The following is a 13,970-nucleotide window of genomic DNA, read 5'->3' as shown; positions in this document are numbered from 1 at the left end:
GGCCTCATCATCAAACGTTCGTGTTTATGTGTGCTTTACGAAACATGTTTCCAAGTGTTTTCTGGAGTCCGGCTGTCTGGAATAAACAGAAAAATTAAGGCTCGTTTGTATCGGCAGCGACAGACTCCGAAGACGTCCAGGAACACTGACAGACGACGTGTGGGAAGTGCAACCCATAAACAAGTCAATGAGCTCCCGCTGCCAAAAATATGTACAGAAAAACAACACTTCAGTCAACTATTTTTTTTATTTTTTTTTGTCACCTTTATTAATTAATTTTACTTGATATTAAAATCAGTCCAATTTCAGCAGGACATGAGATGAGGAAATTAAGGAGGTAGTTACATTACAATGCTTGTGGGATATACTGTGAGCGTCTAGACAATCCTTGGAAGTGGCACAGGTCGTGATGAGTGACAGGTCTGTACAGCAGGACCACAGAACAGCTCGTCAGGGCCTTTTACAGCCTCCACGTAAGCTATCTGCCGAGCAACTACCTGAATGTTTTTGCTGTCCAACACACCAGGGAAGTTAGAAAAACCAAATTAAACGTACAATAAATATTTAGTATAAAAACAGAGTTTATCCCTTTTTAAGTAGAGTGTCCCACGATAACAGACCAAGGAATCATACTTTACTGATCAAATACTTTGCTACAAACAAAACAAGTGACGCATGCTTTCAGCAAATAATCACTTTAAACCATCAAAGAAACACTGATGAGAATCAACAACTTAGCATCTTCTGGATTTAATCTCTGGGCTGGATTTAAGGATTCGGTTCATTCAGCACTGCTGAGACGGATCAGAGCGTTGTATTAAAAATACATGTGGTGAAAGACAATCATGGGATGCGTGTGCCAGATTTGTTTTCATTCCAGTGCGTGCACAGAAAATATTGAAAATGCTCACAAGTCTCAGATCCGCACAAAGGATGAACTGCTTGTAGGTCAGCTCGTGTTCTAACCACTAAACTTTGGGGAAAGTAGGAGATATTCTCCTTGGTGATGGAAATGAAACGACACAGGGGGGTTACAGACATTTTGTAGTCAGACGTGGATCAGGACTTGAAAGCGTTTCCCCCTTCATACTTATCCTGACTGTCGCAACACTGTTACAGTGACTTCTTTATATGGAACAAAGTGTGACTGGACTGTGTATCGCTTGCAGTTTTGCTCCTCCCGTCCCAGCTGGTTGAGAAGAAATCACTTTGTTGTACAGGTGAAACTCTACAATCCTTTGTTCTGTCCAAACAGCACTGGAAAGTAAAGCTGTAGCCAACGTGACAGTGTGCGTTAGCCAAAGTCAGGACAAAGCGGCAGCAGTAAACCCACACCTGAGTGCCAGGACAGACACCTGCTTGATTCAGCCAACTGTTGCAGCCTGTTAGCAGCTTCAAAAGCATTTTCATACAGAACGAGGGCTGTGGATTTCACGCTCCAATGGGACTGTTTCACAGCCAGAACTGAGAGGAGGAATGATTATAGCAACCAAAACAAAAACTTCATCTGAATAGCCTCAAATTGACTTAAAATCAGTCAATATCTGATGAAAGTCGGTGACCAGCGCCAGGTTTTGGTGCTTGATGGTTAATGAGGTTTGATACCCAGGCCTGCACATCCAACCACGGTTAATTGTGATCCCACGGCTTCTTTCATTGAGTGCTAACCCGTTAAGATAGTTCAAAGTAATCTGTAGTCATTGCTGCTGGATGAGTCAGTGTTAGGAGAACCTTTCACCACACTGCTGCCGGACAGTCACTGAGCAACAACTGTTCAGTTTACGTTTGTAGATAAACAGATTGTTCAGTGAGCAGGAATAATTCTTGTTATTGGTTAAATGGCAATTTATGTAGGGAGGGGAAAAATCCTGCTTTCAGCTCAGAGCCAAGTTTCAGAACTTCTGGAACCGCCAGTGTCTCAGACCAGGACGAGTGGTGCAAAGGTACACGAAGCAAGCACTTAAACTTTAAAATAAGCAGATCCTCAGTTTTTTTTTTTTGCACACAACTATTTAACAGTCCTACATGATGGGTGTAGCAATGGAGCGCTATTTTCCACAGTGAAAAATACCAATCTAATATCAAAAAGATGTATCAAAACTCCTACTGTCTACACATCGCTATCAAAACCGGCGCGTTGTGAAGGTCTGTATGCAGTGCACGTTTACCCACGCCCTCCAACAATGAGCTTTTTACAGTAGTCACACACAGTGTTATATACAGAGCATTTCACATATTAGTGCCTTGAAAAAAGGTGCTGGTTCAGTAAACACAATGGTGCAGGTGATCGGTGAAGTCCTCTGAATACTGCCTGACAGTGTGTTCAAGGAGGCGTCTTCAAAGACCCGGAGCTGGCAAACCAAATCAGACAAAAACAAATTAGCATTACTTTGCGTTTGTTTATGTGATCCCTGTTAAACACTGAATTTTCATTTATACAGCAAAATTCTATTTCTTTAAAATGAAGAGATTACCTGGTAGAATTGAAATGCTGCGTCAGCATTAGGTAAAGAAACTGGAAAAGAGGAGACAGAAAGCTGATGAACAAGGCTCCGACAACCCTGTGTGGTTCAATACTTCAAAATAAAAGTCCAGGACGCGACAGACAGCAGAAAAGGGACGAGGGTTAGAGCGGGGATGCTCGGAAAACAGCGTTTCTGCAAAGGATCAGCGGTCTAAACTAAAAGGCTGGAGAGAGAAGACTTAGGATTACAAGTGGAGGCAGAGAGAGGACACAGATAGAGAAAAAAAAAAAAATGTCTTCAGTTGGACAAAGTCACAGTGAACAGACGGTGGAAGAAAGAAAGGATTGTTGTTCAAGTCACAAGGCTCCACGGCTTGTTAATGCAAACCAGCTCGACTCTACAGCTGAGCGGGAACACGTAGGAGGCTCACCAACACTCAGCCACTCTGACTTTCATCAGGTCTGTCAGCACGGTTTACATTTCCCAAAAAAGGTCCAGACTCCACGAGCGCCTACTGCCGCTACTGCTCGACGTACATTTTAAACATCGCATGAACTTACAGCGCGACACACACGGCAGCACCTCAGTGCATTTGGCAAGCTACATTTTATCAAGGAATGAGCACATCGCTGCAACCGCCTGTGTCCCGTGTAAGCTCATAGCATTTTACATCATTATGATATAAGCACACAGTTGCTAACCTACTGCTAGCTTGCTAGCTAACACTGCGACACACCGAAACGCTGCATGGAGAGCAAAGGAATCAAAGGTCTCATTTGTGTTTTTTCTGAATCGCTAGCGTGGAGTCTGAGGTGCGTCACTGGAGAAATAACCAGTTAATGAAACTACGATTGGCCAGCTGTTCTACGATAGGTTTTGGTGGATCTTTAAAGAAGTCTTTAAATAAAGATCCTTTTTTTTTTGTTACAGCCATCAGTGCAGCATGAGGAGGCCATGTTTTCTCTATTTATTATCTGATATAATTCTAAAAGTTACTCCAGTGGCACACTTTTGCCCCCGTTAGAACACAGTCAGGGTACAATAAATATGCAAGTTGACAAATTTGGACCTTAAACGGAACACAAGACAACATGGAGCAGAGATCATCCATCCAATCACAGCAATGACAAGACAAAAGACCACATGACCAAATGGATCCATCACACCCACCGGCTACAAACACACATACGGCATATGTGTGTGTGTGTGTCTCATGAGTAGTAAGCCGATGCTTTCTTGCCGGAGTGTGGTGGGAGTCGGCGCATGGAGAGAGGGGGGGGCACCCTGACGAAGCATGGAGGAGGAAGAATGAGGTGTGAGGTGAGTTTGGTATCATGATGGTACAGCTCAGTAACCCTCCTCCCTCAGCTGCAGAGACTGCTGACACAATTCAAACAAGCTTTTTTCTTTCAGTGAAGACAGAAAAAAAATGGACAATGTGACTTTTTTTTTTATAATACTCGCACCTCGCAGAGCCCCTCCAGTCTCAAAAGATGATATTTCTTTTATCTTCTGTGCATGAGATACATATATAAAGAGGATATATAGATCTTGAGTGAACAAGGTGTACAGTTCTGTTGCAAACAGGACAATAACTTGCGTGCAAAAGATCAATAAAGATCCATATACCTCAAGCAGAAATGGATGCATGGGTATTCTGTGAACATGATAACTGGTGTGCATGAGATTTATGGATCTTGCATGAACAAAATTATAGCTAGAACATCTTCAATGACTTAGGGGGCTCTGTACTTTACATGTCTGTGCATCAAGCATTCATTTTAGAGCCAAAACATAATTCAGGCCATTGTGTCTTAAGGTTTATGGAAAATATTGTCTGTTCTTTCTGTAATACGTCCTAATGACCTTTGCGCTGGAGGGATAAGAAACACTGGACTTTGATGTCCTCTGCAGGGAGGTGAGTAACAAGCAACGCACAATACTTTACACTATGCAGAAGCAATCAATGAAAATACTGAATTCAAACTTCATCTAAAATATCACCATGATGTATCTGCAACGTGGCCTGAGGGACGCTTCCAGCATTTATACTACGACAAAGAGCTGGAATGACTCACGTTGTGAGATGGAAGCGGTGCAAATCGAGGGAAATGTGCTTCAAAGGGAGGAAAACGAGACACTGAACTGAAGTAGCAAATGTAAAGATCGTTTTCTCACCAGCTCGCCTGCACGGCTTCGATGTCACTCACTAAGTTTTGGGCCAAACAAATCCCAAAAATCTGCGAATGAAAAGAAAAGAGGCAACATTAGACGTTTTCACAAAGGGGGACGTGGACTGATGCTTCAGTTTTAGCTTGTTTTCTGGAACATCACGACAGATAAACACGCGGGTGGAACCGACCTGCAGCAGCGCCACTCCTATAAAGATCCCGGCCACCAAGGTGAGGTTGTCCTGCAGCCACTTCTCAAACTGTGGCACGCAGCCTTTCACGTTGATGTAGTCCTTCTGCTCCGAGTCCTGCGATCAACATCATCTCCTGTGGTCACCTTTGCCTTTTCACTCAGTGCGCTCACACCGCACATTTTAAAAAAATGAGGCCTCATTTTCAGCCTTACCTTGACTTACATGATAGGACATGAGTTTTATTATGTGCATTCATTTTGACTTTGGAGAAGATGGAAAAAAAAAGCACATTTCCCCTGTTTCCTTGTGTTAATTTGCGTGTTAATTCTTTGGAAACTTAGTCTAGACATTGAACAGAAGCAGTGTTTAAATAGTACTGCAATGAATATCTGATGTATGATGCTTGAATATGTCATCAAATCATTTCAGTCTTCCCACAGATGACAAATGTAATATCAAGCAGCCTGAAAATGAGGACGAATATGTGCTAAAATACATATCTGTCATTAATTTCTTCAAAATCTTTGGCCTCCAATGGTAACATTTTACATGAGCATACATTATGGCAGCTTTAATCCACCTTTGACCTGCCTTCAATAACCCTGTTTGTAAAATCATTCATCATCAAATAACTCACTAAAATCAGAAATTAAATGTTGCATCTTCTAATGTAAACTAGATCTGATTGGGAGAATTAAAATACAAGAAATACTCAAGTGAGTCAAGTAGGTACAGGTTACTTACTGGTTTAGCTCGAATGTCGTATCCACACTGAGTGTTTATGACATCCTCCTGGAGACAAAAACATTCATTTTTAGAGTACGTGACTGATTTAAAAGCAGTGGCACTCTGAGGAACTCAGCTCAGTACCTTCACACATGAATATCTGACTAGTATAAAAGGATGCGAATGGGTTCAAACGCAAAGGACAAACAGGTCAGAGTGAGTGTATTTATACTGTGTGTGTGCAGGCAGAGTGAGGGGCTCGTACCGCGGGGTCCTTGGTGCAGCAGGAGAAGGGAACGCCGCACTTCTCTCGACTGGGATTCCCGTCGGTACAGTTAAAATAGATGTTCAGGTTCCAATCGTCGGCTCCGAACGCCCCGCAGCACTCCCACTGAAGTCAGCACAGAGGACAGAATGGGTTAACGGCTTCTGATGCTGGATTTCCAGAAACGATGAAAGACCTTTCCATCCTGTAGGTGGACTTTCTGACACGACTGTGTATGATCAGTGTTTCACAGCCAAAGCTAGAAGTTCAAGATGAAGACAGAAATCTACACATTCCCCATACAATAACCAACTACCAGACCTGGAGGATACGCTTACCTCCCAGTTCCAGTCTATCATGGTTCTTGGGTGCCTAAGTATTGTAATTCTACAAGTATTGTGATTCAACATTATGATTTATTGTGACTTTTGTTTGCATCACCTGTCAGTCTGTGCCTCGCACTTTTATTTCTGCATATGAAAGTGGAAAATAAAATATTTAGCAACATTTAGCTGCTCTTGCCCATCAAGCAGGTGCCATAAGAAAATAATAAAACTAGATGTTAGCTTGAAACAAATAGAGCCCCTGAAAACAAGTATGTAAAGTAAAATACGTTGTTTTTTTTGATATTATTGCAGTGATGATGCTGACTTGCATTAATTGTAATTCCCATTATGTGTTAGCATCGAGCTAACGGGCTAAGCGCTAGTTATTTGTAGAGATGAAATTGATTCAGGCTTTTCTGTGTGCTGAAGAAGGCTGTGAGATATGGCTGAAAGCTCTGAAAAAAGCTAGTAAGCAGAACTTGTGCAAATATGATCGTGTCAAACCATCATTTCCACGTTTCCAGTAACCTGTTTCTTACTGATTTGCTGCTGTTCTTCTTTCACTTACATATTCCTGAGTGAAATCGATGAGATTCTGAAGATCGATGTCGTCGCGGTACGCCCGGATGTTGTTGTTGATGAACAGGTTGAGTTGGTCTTTAATCCAGTCCTTAAAGACGAACGCCAGGACTCCCGTCGTCAACTCCAAGAAGAAGATGATTCCCAGAAACACAGAGAACTACAGCAGGAAGACAGAATTACACAACACTCAGTGAACCTTCCAGTCCGTCCTCCACGCAGGGTACAAAGTGTTCAATCATGGAACATACAAACTTGAGTAGAAATGTGTTTTCCCGCAGCGCTCCAATGCATCCTGCGAAGCCCAGAATGAACATGACCCCCCCGACCACCATGAACAGCCAGACTGGGTCCAGACCCCCGAGGTCTGTGATGGACGAGATGTTGGACAGAACCCCCTGCAGGGACGAGACAGAGGACAACAACACCCTCAGTCCGAGCCGGGCAGCTGCGTCTCTTTTGGGACACAACACGTGTTCGCCAAAAGGGTCACAGTGACATAAAAGAGGATGGAACTGGAACTCAGAGGGGAAGCAAAGCTGCGGCAAACACAAATAATACAAACAAAAAAAAAAGACACCATCACAAGGATACAATCAAGCAAACACTGGATCACTGGACATTACAGCTGCATTGCCCACTAGGGGGCAGTGGACCAAGCTGCTAGCAGCTACACGATGTTTGTTGGCTATGTTTTCAATACGACTAATAATAACTCAGGGTCTCTACTTACCTTCTCACTCCATGCCCACAGTCCAATTCCAACTAAGGCCATGCCCAGCAGCTGCAAAACACCACAGTCATATCAAATTACTGCAAAGACGTGTTGATGCAGGACGACGTGCTGCCAGTCTGTCACATAGTTAGGACGTAAAAACACAATAATGGCCTGTGAGGCTGCTGTGACCCTGTGCTGAGGGATCAGTAAAGTCCTGCTGGTTGTGCTCTGACCTTTCCTTCTACATTGGTAAGATATAATAGCTGTATTTACATTTTTTTTTTGTATGTTAACACTTACAGAACAAGGGATTCTTTGGGGGGTTTTAGTGAGCATCACATCACACCTGAGACCTGCCGCTCACAGATGAAACGTTTCAGGCCTCAATCTTCTGCCAGTCTGAACATTTTGTCAACAAGAGCAAACTAAACATTTGGAGCAAATGCACAGACCTAATGCAAGGATGCTCAAAAAATAAATGAATTATTTAATGAAATGCTCCCTGACCAGCAGATGCATTGAAATGTTCGATGTGGTTAAAGCAGGAACACCGGTGACCCGGTCTGTCCTCAGCTGCTTCATACTACAGGAAAAGCTTCTTCTTCAGCTCATGAGATCCCTGCAGCCATGTGAAGGCAGCAGGACCACACATCTGGATGCACATCAGTGCAGTGTCATTCAACAGGCAAATGTACGGGAGCCGAGGGCGGCCGAGCTTGGAATGACATTTTTTTTATGGCTTTATCTCAAGATCACGTGTTAATCATTTTGCTATCTTGAGATAACAAAGCTCACTTTCTTGCGATAACAGGTTAATTTATCTCATTACCTCGAGAAAACAGAACACAGATTTCTTGAGATAACAAGATAATTGATCACAAGAAAACAACCTATGATCCATTACAAACAGCGGTGGCTGTTTGGAGGCTTTAATAAAGTGTATGTACATATCACATTATAGAAAATGAAATAAAAATATATAATAAATAAAATATAATGATGAAATCATTAACTCATGATTTTGAGATAACAGAATGAAAAAAAAAAAAACTGCAGTTATGGCCGTTCTCGGCTTCCGTACTAATGATAGAAGGCTGCTACAAAATAACCGCACACACCTCTACACACATCAGACCGCTGGGATATAATAACTCTTGATCCTGTGCATCACAGCCTCTTTTCCAAATTAAAAAAAAAAAAAAAAAACAGGTTTCATTCTAGAAATGTTTCTAGAAATGTTTTACAGTGTAATTAATCACTGATGTGCCAGATTTTAAGGTCTGATGGAACCGTTCATAACGAGAAACACAGCACAGTCTGTCATCATTTAACCTGCTTTGTTTCTGTCATCGTGTCTGTGCTGTAAGTGTTCAAAACATCTGCCTCCAGCTGCAGATTAGTGGCTCAGTGTCACATCTGGACGCTCGGCTCCATCCACACAACAGTATGATTTCCTGAAGAAGTCCTTTCCTCAGCTGTTCAGATGTTGTTTTCACGTGTCACTGTGATTGGCTCAGCTGTGTCAGAGCCATGAGACCAGTGATGTGATTGGCTGAGAGCGTATCCATTAATCATCACAGCCTCCATCTACACTCCACCCAGCTCTTTTGCACTTCGTGTTGCTACCATGTTGCACATTAAAAAAATCTGATGTTTCAAGTTTGCAGAAGTGAAAATCTGCTGCTTTTCTTACTCTTCTATTATAGTAAATTAAATAATTTTGAGGACTTGGATCACTGGTCAATGACATTAACTTTCAGATGTTTTGCATGCTTTTCAAATTTAATAAACCATGCAACTATTTTAAATTAATATATACATTTAATTAAAAAAAAAAAAACTATGAGTTATTGCACAGGCTGATCCATGAAGATCTGGAAAAAGTTAGAATTGAGCCTCTCTCCTATCATTTATGTATGCTATGTATAAACAGCAAAAAGCTGAAATAATTAGTGGATTACTCCATTATTCACTGGAGAGATCATTAATAACAACAACTGATAACACTTCTAATTATCAATAAATAACTGAAGATTGACGATGAAAGACATTTTTTCAAGAAATATGGCTTTTTTAAAAAAAAAGAAAGAGGAATAAATAAATAACTGGCTCCAGCTTGTGGGGCATTGGTGAGGCATTTCTCACTATTGCCCCATATTTTTACATCAAATATCCTTGAGAAGGAGAGCTCGTGGAAGCCTTATTTAATTCATATTTCAGTGCCTTCACACTGCTCCCGTATCATCAGCTCACACATGCTGTCAACACATCTCTAATGACCGCCGTGGACATGACTGACATGTTTTATTCCAAGCTGTTGTGTCGTGTGTAAACTCATCATCTGTGAGTGTAAACGCGGTGCTGAGCGCTTTGTGTATCAGAGATATGACTGTCACTGAACGGTAAGCCTGCGGTCTTACAGTGAGGCGCTCTGCTCTCATTAGTTCACTCCAAAAAGCCGATTAGCTCCGCTGTCAACTGACCGACAGCTGCTTTTATCCGGACATTATTGCACGAAAACAGACACAAACAAAGCACCGATGCGCTGATTTGACTGAAAATCAACTTGAACGATAACGTGATAAGATGCGATGATGACCGAGGCCTTCCTCCCCATTGGTCAGTGGACGTGATAATAACCGAACTGCACTTGAGAGAGGCGCAGATGCGTAGAATTAAACAAAAAAAAAAGCGACCTTCTTACCCAAAACAGGATGTTGAATCCGAAAATGAAGTACTTGATGCAGCAGCTGACTTCGTGGCCTTTGTAGTGATTCCCCGACATGTTTGAGCATCCTCGGCGCGGTGTCTGTGTGAGGAAAAACACGGCCTGCTTCACAGGCTTTGTGTGCGCGATGGAGCAGGTTGAGCGCTCCGGGGATGCATTTCACCGAGGCCGCTTCCGATGGTCACTGCGCCGCTTCACATCCACACCAGGAGCATGCTGGGAGGAGGAGGTCAGGACGCGTCCGCACGGCTGCTAATGGAAATTCTCACGGACGGCGACGCGGCGGACAACACAATCAAAAATTATCCTCCGATTGCTGGGCAAACTGCGCCTGGAGGGGGCGGTGCCGTTACTGCGGGTGGTCGTCAATGATTGGCTGGGAGAAGGCTTGAAAGACGGACACAGCGACGAATGATGTCAGAGGATGGATTTGACACTTCCTGTGTCTTGAATGATGTACTTATGATAACACACACACACACACACACACACACAAATGTTTTATTTTTAATTCTAACCATCAAATTTAGTCTCAAACTGTGAGTCCGCCTCATCAGCCCTCTCCCTCTCTAAGTGGTTATGAAACCCCTCATAATTCCAGAAATATTAATGAGGACATGACCCCTGGTGACCTCAAAGGCAGCTGCAGCCCTGATGATGATGACAATGATGATAAGAATAGTTACAACAACAACAATAGCAAAAAAGATAATCATCATCATCATAACAAAGCAGGATTTTACACACACACACACACACACACACACACACACACACACACACACACACGGCCCCCACCCTCTGTTGGAAGACATTTGACAAGCCACCAAACTCTGTGTTTTAAACATTTACTTCAGCGTTCAGTCATGGTTTGTGTTCATTTCCTGACATTGTCTGATGCCATGTATATCATTTTTGTGGAAGACTATTTTAATTTAACATATTTCATTTTAAAACAAGTAGCATGAAAAGATTAAAACATAGTCCGAAAGCATTGGAGTTAAAATTGTATTAAACGTTTCTGTTGAACTTTTCCATGGCTTCCACAAACACTTCACGATTAGTCAAACTAAATGACCAAAAAGGAGGGAGAAAAAGTCCCAACGCTGCCACAGGAAGCACGAGCCTGCCTTGATGGTAATCTCTCAGCAGGCTGCAGTAGCCTCCAGAGCTGACGACTATTATCGACGCAACTCCCTGTTACAGATGTTACATGCAGCTGTTCCTGTCCTGATGTTTCTGCTGTCCCTGCTGATAAAAAACGCTGCTGCTGATTGATAGAAGTGATTTCAGGAACAGTTAGCTGTGTGTGGTTTGATCAGGTGTCCAGGGTTTCCATTTGTAGTCTTTCATCAACTGTTATCTTCACCCACATAGAGTGTAACAGCAACAGCACTGAGACTTCCAGTGGAAACCTTCAAAATAAAAGATGATAACTAAAAAAAAAGAGTTCTGATTCGGGTAAGTTAGATAACAAGTGCATCGCTCATATACATCGATAATTATACGTGAAAAGGCTGCATTGTCTGGAGGAAATGCAAACATGCTTGGCAAGTTTCTAGAACTCTGAAGTAAATATATATAAAGAAACAAGAAGGTAATTTAATTTAGTAATGTTGTTAATAGTTTTGTCCATCTGAAAGTTCCAACACTTCAACCTCGCCGTTATGTTCTCACCCCTTTGCCAATTTTGTACATTTGACACAGTATCCACCATATCAGAGGTGGATTGCCACAGAATTGATTAGCTCAGTTTTAATAAAAACACATTTGAACAGTAATAGCGGTCCCAGTGACAGAGTTAGATGTGCAGGGGGTGAGCTTGGTAAAGCACCAGTAAGGGTTCACTCAGAGAGCCTCTGTTCAGACAGTAAAGGCTCTGTGTCAGGGCGTCATGGAGGACCAGGCTCCCACTCTCATCTGTGTAACGCAGCTGAAAGCCCACCACCTCCAGAGGCTTCAGAGCCAGAACAGCTGACACATCAAACACATCATATCCGGATGAGGGTCGCTGGTCCAGGGTCAGCAGTCTCTCCTCAAGGGCAGGACTTTCTTTCAGAGCTCCCTGTGAAGTTGTGATGCTGTGCAGGGTGACGGTCACGCTGATGGGACGGGGGTGCAGGGTTTTCCTGAACAGGACCAGCTCCGCACCCATCATGGACGGGTTCAGGCTGCTGACATTGAACCAGATCCATCCTGGAGGAGCGTGATGTGGACCTGGGTGACGAACCAAAGAAAGTTTTAGATTCTTATTTTTGAATGCATCTTTAGACTTCAATATTGAAGTAGCCCTCCTCACATCCTCACATCCTCCTCACTGGTTTTAATGCATTAATGCATTTTGAAGCTGCACCAATTAATATTTTTATTATTAACAATATCACTTGACAATAAGGTTGTTTGACGAACACAGAGAATTATCACCAGCTCTGCAGTTCTCCTTATTTTGACCGAGCTTTTTAGACTCTTTTAGCTCATTGTTTTGGTTGCTTTGGCTGTAACTGTAATGTTTTGCTTCCGTCTCACAACTTTCAGCAACTTTTGTCATTATTAGCAACTAAAAACCAGATCATTTTCCCAGGAGTTGGTGGAGACCAAAACAGAACTAAAAGGAGAGTAAATATTTGCATTTACAGCGTGCTCTGCCGCCCTCTAGTGGCCAAACAAAATGCAGCACAATGAAGCACAACCATTTTTGCATTTGTGATCTAACTTATTATATATTTTTACACAGTATCTGCTTTTAAATCTGGATGCTGTTTGTCTTAATATTTGTTTTAAGCATGTTGCACAACTGTCCAAAATCCACACAGTGATGTCACAGCAGGTGTTTGCTGATGGAAGACTACCAGCTTTGCCAACTTAAAGACGTCATCACTGGAACACCGCTAATGCTAACTACCCAGTTGTTCTTTTATTCTTTTACTGCAGTCAAACAGGAAATGTAAAAAAAAACATTTGACATGATTAGAATGGGTTTGATAAAGCTATTTAAAGCCAGTTCAGTTATTGAAAGACAAAATTAACATGCTTATTCCGTTAAAATAAGATGGTAAAATAATGGTAATTCTTTTCAAATCCTTACCAACAACACTACGATAACTCTGCACCAGCGTTCCATCTGAACCCCCAAAGTCTTGCGCCTCTAGTGAGTCCAAGCGCTGATAGATCCTCTTCATGTAGGGATGTGGCTTAGCCTGATGGCTCGCAGACACTTTATTGATATGCAGCATTTCCAGAATGGCTTTGTTGAGCTCCTGGTCATCCTCTGCATCTCTGCGCTGATCCATCAGCAGCAAACCTGTGACGGAGCACAGCAGGAGGAGGACCAGCATGACATCCAAAAATCCCACACGGACACCTCGGACCATTTTGAGGAATATTTAATGATATGAATTGTTTCTAAGTGGTCTCATATGATCCTGTATCTGCACGTCTTTTCCTCTCAAAGTGCTGCTGAAACTTCCACCTCAACAGGAACAGTCTGTGCACTAATAGGTCTGCAGGAACCACAGGGGCTGTCAGGACTTAGTGAAGCAGTCCCGTTCTGAAGCTGAGGAATGTTACTTCCCTTTGACACACACTCTGCCGTGGACTGTAGGAGCCACAGTCCTGCACTGCTCTCAACAAGCAGCCGCTGGATTAATGCACTGACTGGAAAGACTCTGCGGTGGCTTGAAGGAGGAGTGTCAGGGCCACTTTCGGGATAACAGTCAGTGGTTAGGGGTTGGGTGCCTTGCTCAAGAGCACCTCAGCAGTGCCCTGGAGGTGAACTGGCAGCTCTCCAGCTACCAGTCC

General features: G+C 42.7%; 2 protein-coding genes across 5 annotated transcripts; both read right to left on the bottom strand.

The window, feature by feature from the left end:
- Positions 1–257: 257 nt before the first annotated feature.
- tspan5a (tetraspanin 5a) lies at positions 258–10,532 on the bottom strand. 4 transcript variants are annotated; one of them, XM_076725237.1, is made up of 11 exons: positions 10,149–10,528; positions 7,460–7,510; positions 6,978–7,124; positions 6,716–6,886; positions 5,822–5,947; positions 5,575–5,622; positions 4,828–4,944; positions 4,644–4,705; positions 3,636–3,749; positions 2,475–2,515; positions 259–2,351 (listed from the first exon to the last, which is right to left on the bottom strand). In XM_076725237.1, exons 1-9 carry the CDS (start codon positions 10,227–10,229, stop codon positions 3,677–3,679), a joined length of 876 nt encoding a protein of 291 aa, XP_076581352.1. In that variant the 5' UTR covers positions 10,230–10,528; the 3' UTR covers positions 259–2,351; positions 2,475–2,515; positions 3,636–3,676. The 4 variants fall into 4 exon arrangements, with proteins under 4 accessions (XP_076581353.1, XP_076581352.1, XP_076581349.1 ...); XM_076725238.1 differs by lacking the exon at positions 3,636–3,749 and having other exon boundaries at positions 258–2,351; positions 10,149–10,532; XM_076725234.1 differs by lacking the exon at positions 3,636–3,749 and having other exon boundaries at positions 4,644–4,944.
- Positions 10,533–11,020: 488 nt separating this feature from the next.
- On the bottom strand, positions 11,021–13,633 carry LOC143317320 (uncharacterized). The gene is made up of 2 exons (XM_076725421.1): positions 13,258–13,633; positions 11,021–12,389 (listed from the first exon to the last, which is right to left on the bottom strand). The coding sequence occupies exons 1-2, from the start codon at positions 13,541–13,543 to the stop codon at positions 11,974–11,976; spliced, it is 702 nt and encodes a 233-aa protein (XP_076581536.1). The 5' UTR covers positions 13,544–13,633; the 3' UTR covers positions 11,021–11,973.
- Between the last annotated feature and the right edge of the window lie 337 nt (positions 13,634–13,970).

The sequence above is a fragment of the Chaetodon auriga genome, chromosome 24, assembly GCF_051107435.1.
Source record: "Chaetodon auriga isolate fChaAug3 chromosome 24, fChaAug3.hap1, whole genome shotgun sequence".
Lineage (NCBI taxonomy): Eukaryota > Metazoa > Chordata > Actinopteri > Chaetodontiformes > Chaetodontidae > Chaetodon > Chaetodon auriga.
Note: the sequence above shows the minus strand (reverse complement) of the source record. Positions and strands in the feature narration are given on the sequence as shown.

What these genes read in the sequence shown, in the direction of transcription:
- tspan5a (XM_076725234.1), bottom strand. Translation starts at nt 10,229, where the DNA reads ATGTCGGGGAATCACTACAAAGGCCACGAAGTCAGCTGCTGCATCAAG. An exon ending in ACACATTTCTACTCAAGTTT is followed by an intron (nt 6,887 to 6,977) that starts GTATGTTCCATG and finishes TTCCTGCTGTAG; the next exon opens with TTCTCTGTGTTTCTGGGAAT. An exon ending in ACGACATTCGAGCTAAACCA is followed by an intron (nt 4,945 to 5,574) that starts GTAAGTAACCTG and finishes TGTTGATCGCAG; the next exon opens with GACTCGGAGCAGAAGGACTA.
- LOC143317320 (XM_076725421.1), bottom strand. Translation starts at nt 13,543, where the DNA reads ATGGTCCGAGGTGTCCGTGTGGGATTTTTGGATGTCATGCTGGTCCTC. An exon ending in GAGTTATCGTAGTGTTGTTG is followed by an intron (nt 12,390 to 13,257) that starts GTAAGGATTTGA and finishes TTCGTCACCCAG; the next exon opens with GTCCACATCACGCTCCTCCA.